The 19,183-nt window shown below is 41.4% G+C and overlaps 1 protein-coding gene across 1 annotated transcript in view; it reads left to right on the forward strand.

Moving 5' to 3' along the window:
* Positions 1–19,183, forward strand: part of LOC127643612 (protein sidekick-1-like) — a 337,771-nt gene that overhangs the window by 240,862 nt on the left and 77,726 nt on the right. Inside the window, exon 17 of the mRNA XM_052126405.1 lies at positions 17,957–18,097. Coding sequence (XP_051982365.1) covers positions 17,957–18,097 — 141 coding nt within the window. The remainder of the gene's footprint in view (positions 1–17,956; positions 18,098–19,183) is intronic.

The raw sequence follows: 19,183 nt of genomic DNA on the forward strand, positions 1-19,183 counted from the left end.
AATGGCTATTTTTCAAGCCACAGTAAGTAAGGCTAATGTGCATGCACATGCCAAACACACTTTGTGAAATTGCAGACAATATTTCTGCTCAATCATCAAGGACATGTTAAAATAGGTTGCCACGCTGTTCTCTAGATCTTCTATTTGAAGCCAGTCTCCTTTAAACTGACATTGGCCATGATCAAATGAGATAAAATGAAACCTACACACGATCAACTTATTCAATATTATAATTAGATAATTAGATAACCTAAAATGGAATCATAGAGTTCATAAACTGTCCCAACCATTTATTTTTGTTATATGTTTCAAACACCATCTGTCCTCATATGTAAATATAGCCTATCATGTACTTTGCAAAACAGCTTTCAAATAGTATCTGTTTAGGCTGTTATAATATCTGTGAAGATGCCTATAGAAAACATTTGTATTAAAATCATCTGACTAAATTACATTGTACAGTAGCCGCAGTCAGCACAGGACAGGTGAACTATCCCCCTTATAAGAGAAAGGGCAATGCACAATTTTGGCAGCATTCAGTGGTGTAATTATAAATAACTAAATAATAACATTATTAACTGGTTACCAGCATAAAAAAGAAACAAAAAAATCATATTGGACCAATTCAATTCTTTATTAAATGTTTTCCATTTTCTATTACGTTCTGCAAAACAATTTATATATATAAAAAAAATTTTTTTAATTTTTTTTAACCATTTCTAATACAAATGTGTGCGTATATGGAACATTTGGGGAACCAAATGTTGGGTTATATGACATGGGGATAGCATAACCAGGTTGCGCAACAAATAATCATTAGCCTGTCCATCACTCAGACGAACTAAGGCTGAGTTTCCCTTTCAAGAGTGAAAACATTATTTTTAAACACTGGCAACCAGATAATAATGTTCTTATTTCGTTCAGTTCATATTTAATTAAATCAAAATCATTTTCATAATTACACCACATGTTGCCTGAATTCTACATTGCCCTTGCACTGAGTTCTTCTGTCTAGTGTTGACTGCAGCTACTGTGCCAGATATAGGCTATTTCTATGAAATTGTATCAGCTAATATTAATTAAAATGTTCCCTGTAGGCATCTTTAGGGAGGATAACAGGTAACAGCTACTGTATATAATTGCTGTTTTGCATTGAGGATAATATACCCTACTTATGTGCGAGAATAGTTGGTGTTTTGTTTTTGTTTTTTAAATAAATAATGAAAATAAATGGCTAAAGAGGATTGTAAAGCAAAAGTTTTCTCATTTGATCATTCTAATATGCTATACCCGAATCTAATTTTGAAGAATCAGTCACTTAAAGCATGGAACTAAGACAACCTGCATAGTGAAAGGTGATTAAAAGAACAATTTTTGAAAATTTATTTTAGAGTCCGAATGTGTGTGTGTACACTTTTTCGTTGTCTTCTGCTCTTGTAGCCCATCTGCCTCATGGTTCGACGTGTTGTGCATTCCGAGATGCTACAGTATTCTGCTCACTACAATAGCCTTTTTGTCAGCACGAACAAGTCTGGCCATTCTCCGTTGACCTTTCTCATCAACATGGCATTTCCATCCACAGAACTGCCGCTCATTGGATGTTTTTTGTTTTTGGCACCATTCTGAGTAAATTCTAGAAACTGTTACAAAGAGAGCAATTACAAATATAGCTGCAAGCAGCGATGGCGGGCCCAAGCCGGTGGCACCGCCACCCCCGTGCCTTTAGGGTTGCTGTGTACGATGGGCAATAACATAACCTCGCTTTGACTGTCGAGAAGATGTGTGCTGTAGAGCTTGCATCAGTATGGGCTCTGCAAAAGTGCGCATCGAGGGCACATATCAACCACAAAGTATGCGCGAGCACCCTTCTGATACCTAAAATGAAAAAGTAGACACCCTACGGTCTCATGGAGTTAATGGACACATGAAATAAGTACACAAGACTGAAAATTCATATGAAGTGTGCCATTTGGGACAGGGTATATGACCGTGAACCACAATAGTCACATCTGTGAGGTAATTCAAATGTAGAATAATTTTTAATGTCATAGGATGTCATAGGTCAATATCTTTTGCAGCACTTAAATATGTTAATCCAGAAGGCCAGTATTTATCTGGAGGTCTTTGTACAGGTTTATTAATGTAATTATAATTTACTCTTATGTGTTTCCATGATATGCAATGGAAGTACATTTTTATGTTTAACATGGGTGTATTCACAATACATAGCATACGATATAATATTTTAAGATTATTTATCATTATGTTAAGTACATCATTAAAGTTAAGATAGTAAATGTATTTATATATTTTGTAGTAGCTAATTTAACAAGCAAGTACACTGCGGGAATTATGAATTATACCAATGGAGTCGTATGGATTGCTTTTATGCTACCTTTATGTGCTTTTTGGAGCTTCAAAGTTCATTTGCTATGTGTTCCACATTCAAACCAAAATATCTGACTGTCTGTTGGTCGGAGCTAATGACTGTAAATTAGAAAGTTGTTCGACTCGACGAGAACAATATACACGCCGAGTTTTGTAACTGTAGATAGAACTAACTAAGTTATAACACACTTCATATGTCCTTTTTAGTCATAAATTAATTTCCTCGCCACGGCCAAAGCGTTCGAGATATCAAAAATCCGTCCGCAATGTAGCATCCTCAATGTCTTGACTTCATGCTGACTGAGTTTGGTGGTGATTGGATTAATTCTCTAGGAGGAATATATATAATTCCAGAGCATGTGTTTCCAAACAACTCATAATAGCCGACTTCCTGTTGGGCTGGCGTAAAACTTAGAGCACGAATGTTGTTCGGCCTGATGAGATCTATAAGTGTACCGAGTTTCATATTATTACATGCAAGCATGTTTGATATATGGACAAGTGTTCGGACCCATTCAAGGGCGCTGTCGAGCCCCCTGCCACGCCGGGTACCAGATTCAGCCCGGCCCTGATGGCCGCGGGTTCTGACCTGTGTGCAAAGTTTCAAGAGTTTTTGAGTACGTTAAGGGCCCCAAAAGTTCCGGAAACCTTGAAAAACAATATCTTAATGCAAATCTCACCCAACAGAGAAATCCCTCTCCCTCCCCTCCCTCCACTCCCCAGACACACAGAATTGGCAGGGGCAGGTTGTCAGAGAGAGACAGAGAGAGAGAAAAACACAGAGCAGGAGGAGTCACCACTCTGTCTGTCAGAGAGAGAAAAATTCCAAGAAATCCACATTCAAACCACAATATCTGACTTTCTGTTGGTCGGAGCTAATGACTGTAAATTAGAAAGTTGTTCGGCTTGACGAGCACAATATGCACGCCGAGTTTTGTAACTGTAGATAGAACTAACTAAGTTATAACACACTTCATGTGTCCTTTTTTAATCATAAATCAATTTCCTCGCCATGGCCAAACCGTTCGAGATATCAAAAATCCGTCCGGTATGTAGCATCCTCAATGTCTTGACTTCATGCCGACCGAGTTTGGTGGCGATTGGATTCATTCTCTAGGAGGAATATATATAATTCCAGAGCACGTGTTTCCAAACAACCCATAATAGCCGACTTCCTGTTGGGCTGGCGTAAAACTTAGAGCACGAAAGTTGTTCGGCCCGATGAGATCTACAAGTGTACCGAGTTTCATATTATTACATGCAAGCATGTTTGATATATGGACAAGTGTTCGAATCCCATTCCAGGGGCGCTGTCGAGCCCCCTGCCACGCCCGGGTACCATCTTCGGCCCGGCCCTGATGGCCGCGGGTTCCGAGCCGTGTGCAAAGTTTCAAGAGTTTTCGAGCACGTTAAGGGCCCCAAAACCTTGAAAAACCAAAATAAAAGCATTCTCATTCAACAGCCAAATCACCCCCCTCCCCCCAGACACAGAGAGACATAGGGTCAGTGAGAGAGGCAGAGAAAATTCTCCAAAACATCCACATTCAAACCAAAATATCTGACTTTCTGTTGGTCTGAGCTAATGACTGTATAATAGAAAGTTGTCCGGCTCGATGAGAACAATATAATTACTGAGTTTTGTGACTGTGGGTCAAAGTGTGAAGCAACCCCCCCACTTTTGTCAAAAGGTGGCGCTACTGAGCCCCTGCACCACGCCCGTTTCTGAAACTTTGCACATGTCTACTGGCTAATAAATGTGATGTGTCTGTCGAGTTTCATGCAATTTCAAGTATGCTAAGAGTCTCAAAAGCATCAAAAAGAATATTCGAGTTTGAAGCGTTGCCGCGGCAACAGTATCAAAGATATCAATAATCCTTTCACATGTCTACATCTGCCGTGTGTTTACATTATACACCTAAAGTTTTAAGTAAATCGGGTAAAAATAAGAGGGTGATTTCAAAGCATTGTGAAAGTGACACACTTCCTTCTGCCAGTTGGTGGCGCTATAACTTTGACTCACAATAGTCACATCCATGCGATCGGCCTCTTACAGCGAACACACTGCTGAAGTTTCATCGACATCAATTAATGTATGCAGAAGTTATAACACACTTCCTGTTTCTCTTTTCGCGCCATCATTTCGTTTCCTCGCCACGGCCAAACCGTTCGACATATCAAAAATCCGCCGGCAATTTTTCATCCTCAAAAATTGACTTCATCTTGTCTTGACTTCATGCTGACCGAGTTTCGTGGTGATAGGTGGAATTCTCTAGGAGGAGTATTTCAAATTCCATTGCATGCGTTTTCCAAAAAACCCTAAATAGACGATTTCCTGTTGGGCTGAGGTAAAAAGTAAAAGTATGAAGGATATATGAAACGATGAGATCTATATGTGTACCGAGTTTCATATTATTACATGCAAGCGTGTTTGATTTATGGACCAAGTTTTCGGACCCCGTTCCAGGGGGCCGTCGAGACCCCTGCCACGCCGAGTACCAGCTTCAGCCCGGCCCTAATGGCCGCGGGTTCTGACCCACGTGCAAAGTTTCAAGAGTTTTCGAGCACGTTAAGAGCCCCAAAAGTGCCCCAATAGTCGTAAAAAAAATTATAATATTAATCCTAATGAAAACAATAGGGCCTTGCCTTTTCAAGGCTTGGGCCCTAAAAATACTCCACCAACAATCATGCCATGGTAGGGTTTATATAGACTTACTACAAGCAGTAGAAACTTAAGGATGCATTATTTTATACATGGTTAAAACCGATAACCTGTAATTGTCACCTCAAGTAGTAATTTACATGTATACTTATATACAATAGGATTGCCTGGTTTACCGGTAATAATGAAGAAAAAATGTAAACGGTACGATATCATCTTGTTGCTAATTTTGGTACCATATTACAGTATGCTGTCATTAGCAAAATTAAATGAGATGTGACAAATTTTAGATGAAATCAATGACAATTTTAAATGAAAATAAAAAATATCGATATGGCCAAGTGTGATCATTAACAGCAGAAGGATGTAATTTAATGAAATATTATACAGTCACATGTGCTGCACGCTACAGAATGAACAAGATGTGCCCTCTGCTCTGTCATATGATTCCCACACACACACATACAAAGGCATCATGCACACACACACGGGTGCATGCATGTGTGCACACTCACACAAATGCAGCACGCACTGCTGGTGCTTAATTTTCATGCAGTGTTTTTAAGAGTGTAGATGACTGTTAACACTTAATTAACTCCTTGTGTGCAGCACGGAGATTTCAGCACGGGAGTCGTGACGGGATCATCCCAGCATTAATGGGAAGCTTGATATAACTAACCCGTCAAATCATAGACTGTAAAAAAAGATGGACGACGCCCCTTCGCTCTTTTCCATTGGTGAGAACTGAAGCCACCAGTGTCCCGATATGGCGCTGACATCTTGGGACTTGAGTCTGCGCAGTTGCGATTTCGGGACCAGACCTGCGCAGTAGTGAGCAGGAAGTAAAGCCGCAAAATCAAGGCCCCGCCCTCACTCTCGCTGAATCAATCGAAGCACATGCCCCTGCACGTTTGACTTTTGACTTAGGCAGTGTGAAATAATTAATTATAGAAATTTAGATATTATATTTAAAGCTCCAATCTCCTCAGTCCTCCGAAGATCCCAAAAAAATGTCTGTTGGTGCTTCAGTGACTACTTTGCTCAGAGAACCTGTCAATCACAGCTGTCAATCATGATGTCACAGCACCGTTTTTATAGCATCAATTAACTAACTAAAAACAAACTTATTTTGAAAACAAACACTTGAAATTACATCAACGTGATAGAAACTACAGTAAATGACAGAAACTATCTTTGGAAAAAAGATATGTGAAGTGTAATTTAATTGTTTAGTTGGTCTCACGTCCCGTTGAATAACATGGGGAGGCGGGGTTTATGACCTATACTAGGACCAGTCACCGGGGGGCGATCGAGACGTTTTGGCTTCACTTTTGAGGGCTTGTGCGGCACACTTGCGTCAAATACAGGAAAAATATAATACCTGTCAAAATAAAAGTCCTGCTAACATGAAAGCTGTATTCAAATGGATGCGTGAAATTGAAGACAGAAAAAAATGATAAAAAAGTAATATTCAAAAAGTAGCAATAATTCTCATAATAACAATTTTGTAATATTAAATGGTTTTATTATTAATGTTGTTATTATGATTATCTGTAAGCAAAATCACAAATGCAAGCAGCCTTGTGCCACAGGTAATCAGATTTTATTTTTCATGTTTTCATTAATACTGTGAAGCTCTGTTGTGCAGCATTTTATTTGACTCCAAAAAATATATATATTTATTAAAAAAAAAATAAATATATATATATATATATATATATATATATATATATATATATATATATATATACACTCACCTAAAGGATTATTAGGAACACCATACTAATACTGTGTTTGACCCCCTTTCTCCTTCAGAACTGCCTTAATTCTACGTGGCATTGATTCAACAAGGTGCTGAAAGCATTCTTTAGAAATGTTGGCCCATATTGATAGGATAGCATCTTGCAGTTGATGGAGATTTGTGGGATGCACATCCAGGGCACGAAGCTCCCTTTCCACCACATCTCAAAGATGCTGTATTGGGTTGAGATCTGGTGACTGTGGGGGCCATTTTAGTACAGTGAACTCATTGTCATGTTCAAGAAACCAATTTGAAATGATTCGAGCTTTGTGACATGGTGCATTATCCTGCTGGAAGTAGCCATCAGAGGATGGGTACATGGTGGCCATAAAGGGATGGACATGGTCAGAAACAATGCTCGGGTAGGCCGTGGCATTTAAACGATGCCCAATTGGCACTAAGGGGCCTAAAGTGTGCCAAGAAAACATCCCCCACACCATTACACCACCACCACCAGCCTGCACAGTGGTAACAAGGCATGATGGATCCATGTTCTCATTCTGTTTACGCCAAATTCTGACTCTACCATGTGAATGTCTCAAAAGAAATCGAGACTCATCAGACCAGGCAACATTTTTCCAGTCTTCAACTGTCCAATTTTGGTGAGCTCTTGCAAATTGTAGCCTCTTTTTCCTATTTGTAGTGGAGATGAGTGGTACCCGGTGGGGTCTTCTGCTGTTGTAGCCCATCTGTCTCAAGGTTGTGCATGTTGTGGCTTCACAAATGCTTTGCTGCATACCTCGGTTGTAACGACTGGTTGTTTCAGTCAAAGTTGCTCTTCTATCAGCTTGAATCAGTCAGCCCATTCTCCTCTGACCTCTAGCATCAACAAGGCATTTTCGCCCACAGGACTGCCGCATACTGGATGTTTTCCCTTTTCACACCATTCTTTGTAAACCCTAGAAATGGCTGTGCGTGAAAATCCCAGTAACTGAGCAGATTGTGAAATACTCAGACTGGCCCGTCTGGCACCAACAACCATGCCACGCTCAAAATTGCTTAAATCACCTTTCTTTCCCATTCTGACATTCAGTTTGGAGTACAGGAGATTGTCTTGACCAGGACCACACCCCTAAATGCATTGAAGCAACTGCCATGTGATTGGTTGATTAGATAATTGCATTAATGAGAAATTGAACAGGTGTTCCTAATAATCCTTTAGGTGAGTGTGTGTATATATATATATATATATATATATATATATATATATATATATATATGATGCTTTTATTTGTTGATTATAGTATCAATTTAGTATCAATACCAAAATGCCAGGGCCGGTATCGTATCGAAGCCAACATTTTGGTATCGGAGCAACCCTAATGCTTAATATAACTGTTAAAATGTTATTTGTTGGTGTAGCCCAATATATTCAGGTTGACACAGTGATGTTAAATAATATTTGTATCAAGCCAGTTAATTTAGATGTTACCACACGAATACAATTTTTTAAGTTTCTTAAGTGTATGATAACTGGAGTCAAAGCTATAGCTTCAATCTAGCTGCTCTTTCAGACTGTACACAGTGATTTATTACAGTTAAACACAAGCCTGCAATATCATTGACAACAACTCAATATGCAAAATTCCATATTGAGTTGTAAGTCAACCATGTAAGCAACATTGGAAAGACATTTGTAACATGCAAAATCCATGGGGCAAAATCACTGCAACAATTTTTTTTTAACTCAAAACGACAATAGGTAATTCACTATACTAATGTTAGCAGGCAATTAAGCAAACATTTAACGGACCCCATGAATCCATAGTTATTTAAAGAAAGGGCCATGTATGGCATTTAGTAATTACTCAATTCATCTTAATACTGCCAGTTTCATCTTAATGTTACTCTTTTGGTGAGCAAAGTCAAAAGGAACTGCTTAACATACAGTTGGGGCCATGTTTTAAGTTTCTAGGATTTGTGAAAAATACTGTGGGGTCGAAAAGTCTGAAACCACTCTGAAAAAATGCCTCTATTTTGCGCTTTTTCATTACAAATTGTATTATATAGCATAGCAAGCATAACAATTTGTAGAATAACAAATTTGAATGAAAAGTTGAATTGAAAGATGAATTTCAGACTTTAATAGTATTTGGTATGTCCTCCTTTTGCTTTAATGACAGCATGAACAGGAACTGGCGTGGACTCCAAAGGTTTGTTGCGTTAACATGGTCAGTGTCACATGTTTGGTTAGTAAGCAGAAAATTGTGTGTTAATACTGTAATGTTTCTTTAATTTTTCTTTCATCATATTTTCTTTGAAAAAAAAAAACAATCCTCATTTAAATTAGATTTTGAGTCCCAGCATTTCAATGAAGTCTCTGATCTTTGGACACCACTGAATACTGTCTTATGCAAAAAGATATTACTAGTCCAATACAGTGTATTTTTAATGAAGTTACAAAGAAATCAATCAATGAAAAATGTATACTGTAACATATTAGTAAGACTAAAGAGTAGCCATCCAGTAGAATTAGTTATCATTTTCCATCATGACTTGGGGCTTGATCCAAGACTTGAGACTCAACTCTGATTTGCAAAACTGTGATTTGGGCCCATGTCTGGTTTCTGTTTTATTTGGAAACAATCAGGGTTTAATTGTTGTTTTAGTTACTTGATGAGAAATTGCAGGAAATGCTTCATCATTAATAAAAAAAAAAACATACAGTACAATTACTGTATGTTTTACATATTTTAATTGATGAAAAATGTGTGCGTGGCTAAACATAATTCAAATCACTAAACCTGTGTGTGTAATCATATATCTTTCAAACTGAATATTACATTTGAAATGTTCAGCGATAACAAGAAGAATAGATGGAGAGGAAAGAGAGGGCAAAGAGGAAGAGGAACAGAAACACAAAAAATCAAATATTGATGGAGAGGGCACTTATTAAAATTTGAGTACCTATCTGCTTTGGCCTCATTTCCAATTAATGCCTGGATCTTCATCATTTATTTGAAAAATTTAAATCTCTTTTCTTCTTCTTCTTTTATTTTTTGGCTAAGTACAATAAAAGGAAGAGTGCAACTCAGAGAAGGTGTAGAAAAAAACAACAACAAGGTGTTTTATTTATATGTCTGCTTCAATGTTGATATCAAACAAAAATAAATATATATATATATATATATATATATATATATATATATATATATATATATATATATATATATATATATATATATATATATATATATATATATATAAATAATATATACAATTTGACCTTGATTAGATGTAACTGGTTCAATAGACAACTCAATGTTGTTTTTCAAAGATCTTTATTCATATTTTAGGTCCTGTAACTGGATAGCATTTCTTTACATTTTAAAATTTTTGTTTAATCACCCTTTTTCCTTCATTTTAATTGGTTCTTGCAGTGTGATAATTATTATTATTTATTTTTTTTAAGAACAAATATTCCTTTTATTTCAATTCATATGAGGTCCTGAATGCTACATACATAATAATTATTAATTAATTATGAATTTGTTTTAAATGAATTAGAGCATGTCATACCGCAGGACTGGTCAATATTCCAAAAGAATTTCATTTCAACTATTTCAACTACTGTAAATACACCCAAAATGTAATAGACCACACATTTACATTTTCAATCACTTTAATTTATTAATGTCATTGGCATTTAAATCCTTAAACAACTGTTAATATAAATCACATTTATGACTAATTAAAATAATAGATGATAATAATAATAATACCAACCATTCCGTGTGGCCCAAGATACAAAATGATATACTAAAATGAATGTTTCTATGCCTTTAAAATTGGTTTAGGATGATTACTGTTTATTTGACAAAACATCAATCAGACATAGCAACTTTATTACTATAGATTGCATGCTTGTGGCACTTTAGGGCTTGCTCACTTAATCAAGCTAATAACCTTTAAACCGTAGATAGAGCAACGGATTGATAATCGTCCGCTTTGGCGATCTACAGTCTCCGGAATCCTACAGACTGACTGTGAGTGCTAAAGACCATGGTATTGATCAAATTAAGAAATTAAGTAGTTTGCTGATTTACACTAATGGGGCGAATCTAAAAGAGATATTTCCATTTCTATAGAAAATAATAGAAATATATAATTTTCTTAAGCCCATTCATTTGCTGAAATGGTGCTTCCAAAAATAATGTTGTCACTTGTTTGTATTTGAATGCTTATTTTGCTCTTGTTTTGTTTGGTAAAAAAATATTCACATCAAAGCAAACAAGAGAGATTGATGACCTCTGTTGTATCGTATTCATCAATATCGTCAGTTATTGTTACTATTTCTGTAAACTGAAAATGCCAGGCCACCTGTTTGGATCTTTTTTGACCAGATTTAAGACCTAAACATTGATTTTCAGGTTTCATCAAGCACATTTCTAAGAAGGAATGTAGTATATGTGTACTTATAAAACTGGTAATTTTGATTACTGAGCAAATATACAGTAAAGAAAAAAGAAGTATATTTGGCCTTTCAGCCACCTTACAAAAGGATTAAAAGCCACATGGCATTCATTTTGAAGAAATATATCACAAGTATTCACATCACTTTTCAAGCAAAATATTTAGCAAAGAATTGTTCTCTTACGAGAGGTTCTCTCGTATTGCTTAAGCTAGCTTACGCTATGGGAAAGATTCATCTTTTCTGAGATATTGAAGCCAAAAAATTATCCTTAATTTTGTATCCATTGTCAACGCAGTGCAGCAGCTGCATACCTTGGGCGGGCTAGCTAGCGAGCTCATTGGTTGCTCTGCGGCAACTGCTGCAGCCTATAGACGAACTTGAGTGAACTCGCGTCCAATGACAGGCGCCCGCGCCATCACTGTATCAAAGCCCGCCAGAATGGCAGAATACGCCAGATAAGCGTAAGTTCGTAGGCTGGAACCCTGATTTTCATCTATTCAGCGAAGCTCTTCGCATCTCTGAACTGCAGAAGCCGCGTCGTCGTTCGAGGGGCATCTAGCAAGCTTGGACAGCGCTCGAAGAAGCCGGCCGTCTTCGCCACCTTCAGCCATCCTGCAAGCTACGCCATCCGGCAACGTATCCTTTTTAGAGCAAGCTAGTTCCTCAGCGAACTTCACAAAAAGAGCAACGAGCGTCTTTTTAAAGATGCCTCGCACCACCTGTGCCTCATGCCGCACCCCTCTCAGCGCCGGAGACCGCCACCTCATCTGCGCTATCTGCCTGGGACTGGAACATGCAGAGCTCGCCCTCGCTGATGGCCGATGCGACCTCTGCGAGGAGCTTCCGATGTCGACCCTGCAGGCTCGACTCGAAGCACTCAAAACCGAAGCCGCCGCGCCGTCTTTCGTTGTGCCGAGCAGAAAGAAGCGCCACTCCCAAAGGCTGCCGGAACCGGTGTTAGAAGCGACTACCTCGCCGGAGCCTCTCCTCGAGCCTCGCTCACCCTCCCCGCCTCGGATGCGCAGTTGCCGCCGAGCGGCCGCGACTGTTACCATCTCGGATGATGAGGCGGAGGATAAGGGCTGCTGTTCCATCATGGCTTCGACAGCGAGGAGTGGTCAGGCTCCCAAGCCTCCTCCTCGGCCCAGGAATCCAGCAGGACCCGCGCCGAGTCGAGGAAGAACTAACGCGCCTCCTCACACAGGCCGTCGACCGCCTTGGGCTCGAGTGGTCACCGCCCTCTGAGCAGGCTCCCAACAGACTCGACGGCTGCTTTCTTCAGAGCCGTCACCGCGCGGCGCCCGCGCCCAGGCCGCTCCCTTCCTGCCGGAACTCCACGCCGAGCTCTCTAAATCGTGGAACGCGCCTCTCTCGGCCAGGAACCGATCCCATGTCTCCACCTCTCTCGCTTCGGTGGACGGCGCCACCGAGAGGGGCTACATCCATCCCCCCGGTCGAGGATTCGGTAGCAGCACACCTTTGCCCGCCCTCTGCGAGATGGCGGTCTAAGCCAGTGCTCCCGTCTAAGGCCTGCAGAACTACTTCCGCCTGTGTTGGCCGCGCCTATGCCGCCGGCCAAGCCGCATCTGCTCTGCATTCCATGGCCATTTTACAGATCCTCCAAGCGGACCTTCTTCGAGAGTGGGATGAGAAAGGCAGGCACCCAGAGGCTGTTTCAGATCTAAGGAGCGCGACAGCTCAAGTGTTAGAGTCAATAAACGCGCCCACGAATCCGTGCGCGCCCCTTCTCTGCCCGCTCTGTCACACGGCCAGCAAACACCTCTCTGTATGTAAGTCCCATGCCCGTGACTATACTCACGCATCACTTCACAGATGTGACTCTTTCCCCATTCACCTCAATCGGGAAGTCACTCACAGATCAGCCTGTCCCTGCTGTCTGCGAGCAGTCATGCATAAGCACAGTAAGCACGCTCACACATTCTGTTCAGCTCGCTGTGTGCGGCAATCAGGGCGACTTGGCCATTCACCCTCTAGCGTTACGCTTCAAAGCGTGGAAAGCTATCCCAGGGATATCCAAATGGGTGTTAAGCACAATAAAACAGGGCTATTTGCTACAGTTTGATCGCCGCCTCCCCGCTTCAGAGCTGCTCGAAACTACTGTGAACACGGAAGCAGCCTGCATGCTTCGTTCAGAAATAGCAAACCTTCTGTGCAAAAGGGCCATAGAGAGAGTGCCACCTTCTCTGAGCGAAGTCGGGGTTTTACAGCCGTAATTTTCTTGTCCCCAAGAAAGACGGTGGCCTCAGACCAATATTAGATCTCAGGGTTTTGAACAAGGTGCTCGCAAAAAGACCGCTCAAAATGCTTACAATCAGGAAACTCCTTAGCGATGTGCACCAGGGGACTGGTTTATTTCTCTCGATCTGAAAGATGCCTACTTTCAGATTCAGATAAATCCCCTTCACAGGCCATTCTTGAGATTCGCCTCGATGGCCAGGTTTATCAATACACCGTCCTTCCGTTCGGCCTGTCTTTAGCACCCGTACTTTCACGAAGTGCATGGATGCGGCGCCGCACTCCCTGCGGAGTCAGGGCTTGCGAATTCTGAACTATTTGGACGATTGGCTGATTTTGGCACAGTCACATACGGAGCTTCTGTCTCACAGGACAGTTCTCCTCAGTCATCTGAACAGTTTGGGTCTTGCAGTCAATTGGACCAAGAGCTCACTACAGCCCAGTCAGGCAATTTCCTTCCTTGGAATAGAACTAGACTCCATGGCGATGACGGCTCGCTTATCTACACAGCGCGCGCCGTGTTCAGCGACTAGCCGCGTCCTTTCAGATGAACAGCCTCACTCCTCAGCTGGGTTTACTGTGCATGCGCCCGCTTCAGCATTGGCTAAACACCCGCGCGTCTCGCCGGGCTTGGGCCACGGGCCGCCAGCCGATCAGAGTGACTCAGACCTGTATCTCAGCTCTGCAGCCCTGGGCAGTGGCCGAATGGTATCAGCGGGGAGTGACGATGGGAGCTGTATCTCGCCGAAAAGTCATCTCGACAGACGCGTCCAACACGGGTTGGGGCGCGGTCTCGCGAGGGCTCTCCGGATTTTGGCCTATGGTCAGTTCAGGAAAAGCTCCTTCACATAAATTGTCTGGAAATGATAGCGGTCGAGTACGCCGCGTGCGCTTTCTCCCGGTCATTCAGGGTCACCACGTCCTGGTCCGTTCGGACAACAGATCTGTGGTATCCTATCTAAACCGTCAGGGCGGTGTCAGATCCAGGAACCTCTTCCATCTGACAAAACGCATACTGAGTTGGTCCCAGTGCCACCTGCGCCGCTGAGGGCCGACCCACTTGCCAGGCCACCTGAACGACGGCCCAGACAGACTGTCCAGAGACAATATTTCCCCAGGGGAATGGTCCCTGCACGCTCAAACAGTCCAGAAGTTATGGAGCATATTCGGCAGAGCAGAGATAGACCTCTTTGCGTCAGAAGAGAACTCTCACTGCCCTGGACCCACGGACATGTGGGGTGTCATCGCTGCTCGTGTTTTTACAAGAGCTGCTGGATAAGGGCAGATCCCCATCCACACTCAAAGTGTACGTGGTGGGCGTCGCGGCGTTCGCTGAACCCCTGCACGGCCAGTCACTGGGAAAAAACGAGCTGGTCATCCGCTTCCTCAGGGGAGCTAGAAGGATGAACCCCCCGCGCCCCCCATCGGTTCCTATCTGGGATCTTTCCGTAGTTCTCGAAGCTATGAAAGCCCCCCCTTTCGAACCACTTCAATCCGTGGATTTGAAATACCTTTCACTCAAAACCGTTTTTCTAACTGCCCTGTCATCAGTTAAACGTGTGGGAGACCTTCACACGCTGTCTGTCAGCGCTGCGTGTCTTGAGTTTGGACCAAGTGACTCCAAGGTCATTTTAAAGCCTAGACACGGCTATGTCCCCAAGGTGATCGGTACTCCTTTCAGAGCACAAATCATTTCCCTATCGGCGCTGCCAGCATCCGATAGCGAACGCGACGCCAATCTCCTTGCACTGAGATTGTATACTGCGCGCTCCGCCTCTTTCAGACGCTCTGAGCAGCTTTTCGTTTCGTTCGGAGGGCGCACCAAAGGTTTCGCCGCCTCGAAACAGACACTGTCTAGATGGATAGTGGACGCTATTGCTGCCGCGTACGCGTCAAAAGACCTACCATGCCCGTTAGGCATTAGGGCTCACTCCACTAGAGGCATGGCCTCCTCGTGGGCATGGTCCAGCGGGATTTCCTTTCACGACATATGTGTGGCAGCGGGCTGGGCTTCCCCCTCCACCTTTGTCAGATTTTACAATCTGGAAATGCCCGCCCTGCAGGCAAAACTGCTAGCGGTTTAATACGCTACAGCTCCCCTGGTGAGCTGCACTGACGGGACACATTCCACACAGACCGGCACCGCCGCTCTGTCTTTCCCTTCCCACTATGTGCTTATGTATTACACACACACTGGCCCGCTCTCTTGCCGGCCAAATATTATTCCCCCAATCACAAGGGCTCCCCCGGGTCCCCCCCACCCCCGGGGCTCATGCAGTGGATGCTTGGCACGCACGGCATTGACAATGGGTTCCCGTAGCGTAAGCTAGCTTACGCAATACGAGAGAACCTCTCGTAAGAGAACGAATCGGTTACCTAACGTAACCTCGGTTCTCTCTAGATGAGGGAACGAGTATTGCGTAGCCGGCCGTGCTCGCGCCACGAGCGATTTTCGCTTCATTCAATGAAAACCAGGGTTCCAGCCTACGAACTTATGCTTATATGCACTCTAGCCACGCCCATTCTGGCGGGCTTTGATACAGTGACGGCGCGGGCGCCTGTCATTGGACGCGAGTTCACTCAAGTTCGTCTATAGGCTGCAGCAGTTGCCGCAGAGCAACCAATGAGCACGCTAGCTAGCCCACTCAAGGTATGCAGCTGCTGCACTGCGTTGACAATGGATACAAAATTAAGGATAATTTTTTGGCTTCAATATCTCAGAAAAGATGAATCTTTCCCGTAGCGTAAGCTAGCTTACGCAATACTCGTTCCCTCATCTAGAGAGAACCGAGGTTACGTTAGGTAACCGATTCGTTTTGTTTGTTTAGGTTTTATTTAACTGATTTGACTTTATCTCTGGGTGTAAATAAGGTGGTTCTGAAAAACTGCTTTAGTTTTTTACCCAATCATGTCAACTGAATATGAGAAAATGTTTGTGTTGATACGACAAACAATCAAAAGTTATAGCATTACAAATATAATTTATCATTGTGTCCAAAAACGTCTCAATGTGTCCAAATCCTCTCCAAACAAATACAAAATAATAATTAATCATAAAAACTAATTACACATTCAAACACAACAATGACTAAAGGTATCCATAGCATGGAGACATGATTTTAGTCATGAGATTTCACAGAAGGAGTGCCTGTTGTCTCAGTAATCTGCATCATTGCGTCTGTTTCATTTACATAGCACCATCTCTTGGTGGCCATACGTAACATTGTGCTTTTTGTGGATTATCTAATGAGTTCTGTATCTGATTTCATGTGAAAGATAATCACCTTCTCTAAATAATGTTTTGTGAAATTTTATGTTCTGTTTATATTTTGTGAAGTTATAAGCAGAAACGTGGCATATAAGCAACAGCAACATAATTGTCGAAGAGATATACTTAGCTATCTCTTGCTATATTGTTGTCTGTGAGTAAAACAAATAGTCTGGTTGTATTCAACTTTTTGAGAGCTTTCCAACAACATGTGACACATGTTTGTTCAGATTGATGTATTTACTGATTGTTTTTACTGATTGCAACAGTATGTACAGTGCATTTTGTTTTATTTTTAATAAATGATCAAAACAGAACACTTCTTATTTGTCTGCAAATTTCAAAGCACTTGTTTAGGTTTGGTTAACCCAATGCATGCATGCATTGGAAACTAGAGCTTCTAAGCTTTCAAACTATATCTATTTTGTTTTGGTAAAGACTGTGAATGCCGGCGGTCCCATCCGAGATGGAAGCGTTAAACTATAAAACAATTGTATATGGCCACTTTCTGGTTGTCAGACATTAGTGAATCATACTTTATGTGAAGAACTACACCAGTGGTTACTCTCTGTTCACTCTTCACACTTGACCTGTGTGAAGTGATCTTGAGGGATAATGGCTTTATGCTTCCGCTAATATCACCTTGGAACCAGTTAAAAGTAAATGTAAAAATGGCTATGAAAAGTAAAGTTAGTTTTCAGAAAAGGTCTAGCGTTATTTATTTGCATTCCACTTGGTATTTTGTTATCTAATGCAGTGAAATTCATACAATTGAAGTATCCATACTTCTTTGGGTCACTGTGCTAGAAACAACCTTTTCTGGCTTTAAAATGCTCAAGGTGAAAAATGACTGATTTTCCTTAGTTTAATCTTTTTTCCTATGAAATTTTCCAGTTTTCAACTCTTTTAAAGAACTGAGTGAATTTCAGGGGTTATTTCATCAAACCCATTTACCACTGCAGGGTCAGTTCCATTGTTATTCTTGTAAAATTAAAGGCTTTTCAGACATACCAGACATATCAGTTTCTCTCTCACCAGGTATACTGGCTAAGCTCAGAAGGAAACTTTTAGTAACTATTGATGCCTCCAAGAGAAACTCAATAAAAGATAAGACTCAAGGGTTGAAATAGTTTTCTTTTGTAATGAGGTCCTCCTGATTTTATCTGTCAGACTGATGCTGCGAGAGGAACCACCCAGTGCACCTCCAAAAAACATTGTGGCTAGTGGCCGAACCAACCAGAGCATTATGGTCCAATGGCAGCCGCCCCCAGAACCTCAGCTCAATGGAGTACTCCGGGGCTATGTGCTCAGGTAAATGTGTGTTAATGCACATGTTTTGCATGATTGTAATTGTAAATGATTCAGAATTTGTGTGTTTGTGTGTCTGTATGTATTGGCTCGTACAAAAGTGGATGGCTTTTACTCCCATAGAGAAAAATAAACAAACCAGCAAACAATGTATAACTCAAACTTAAACCATGGGTTTGTTGAATGCTTGATTCTGATTGGTTGACAGTCTGAGGTGTGAAATTATTTTCCAGAAAAGGCAAGGCTATGAAGTAGTTCCAGGTCTTGGTCGCATAACAGTTCCAAATCACTTTGCCAAATTATTTTAGTTATTTCAAAAAGTTCTACAGGCTACCACAGCAAAATAACACTGATGAAGAACTCAGATAAGAATGACAAACAATGTCTATAATATCCAAAATTTAGTTTAAAAAGCGACCTTGCGCTCTCTCTCTCTCTCTCCCTCACGTCTCACCTACACTCACACGCTGACACATATACACACGCACACACATACCTATATAGAGACTCACATCTGACCAACAAACAGACCCCCACGACTTGATTAATGTATATTAATAAAGTTTCTATATTATCCAAGCTAACTTTTAATATGTGCAAGTGTTTCAATGTATTTCGCCCAAATCAGCCTCTCATATTGGAAAGCACCCTCGCGCTTCCCCTCCCCCTCTCTTTCGCTCTAACTCTAACACATGGACACACACACACACACACATACACAGACTCAGGAACAAAGTTATCATGTGGTTGAAACATATGTTTAGTAATGGAAAAACTATATACAAGAATGGTGACACTAGCTGCTGCTCAGAAGTTTACTTATACGTACATCTTGGCAATTTGAAGTGATGTTATTGCTGACTATAGCCACATCAAACACAGGTAATTCCACATGTGATCGTTCTCAATTTCTCTCTTTCTCTCGCTCTCACACACACACACACACACACACACACACAAAAAATGCACACACGATTTAGTAGTGCATCCTCCTATGCTAGTTCTAAAGTGATGTTTTTGAACTAGAAACGGTGGCTGAATCTGTGGCGGAATAAATAGTTCCATTTACAAGAGCTTTTTAAGGACGAA

This window comes from Xyrauchen texanus, chromosome 5 (assembly GCF_025860055.1).
Source record: "Xyrauchen texanus isolate HMW12.3.18 chromosome 5, RBS_HiC_50CHRs, whole genome shotgun sequence".
In the NCBI taxonomy this organism is placed as follows: Eukaryota; Metazoa; Chordata; class Actinopteri; order Cypriniformes; family Catostomidae; genus Xyrauchen; species Xyrauchen texanus.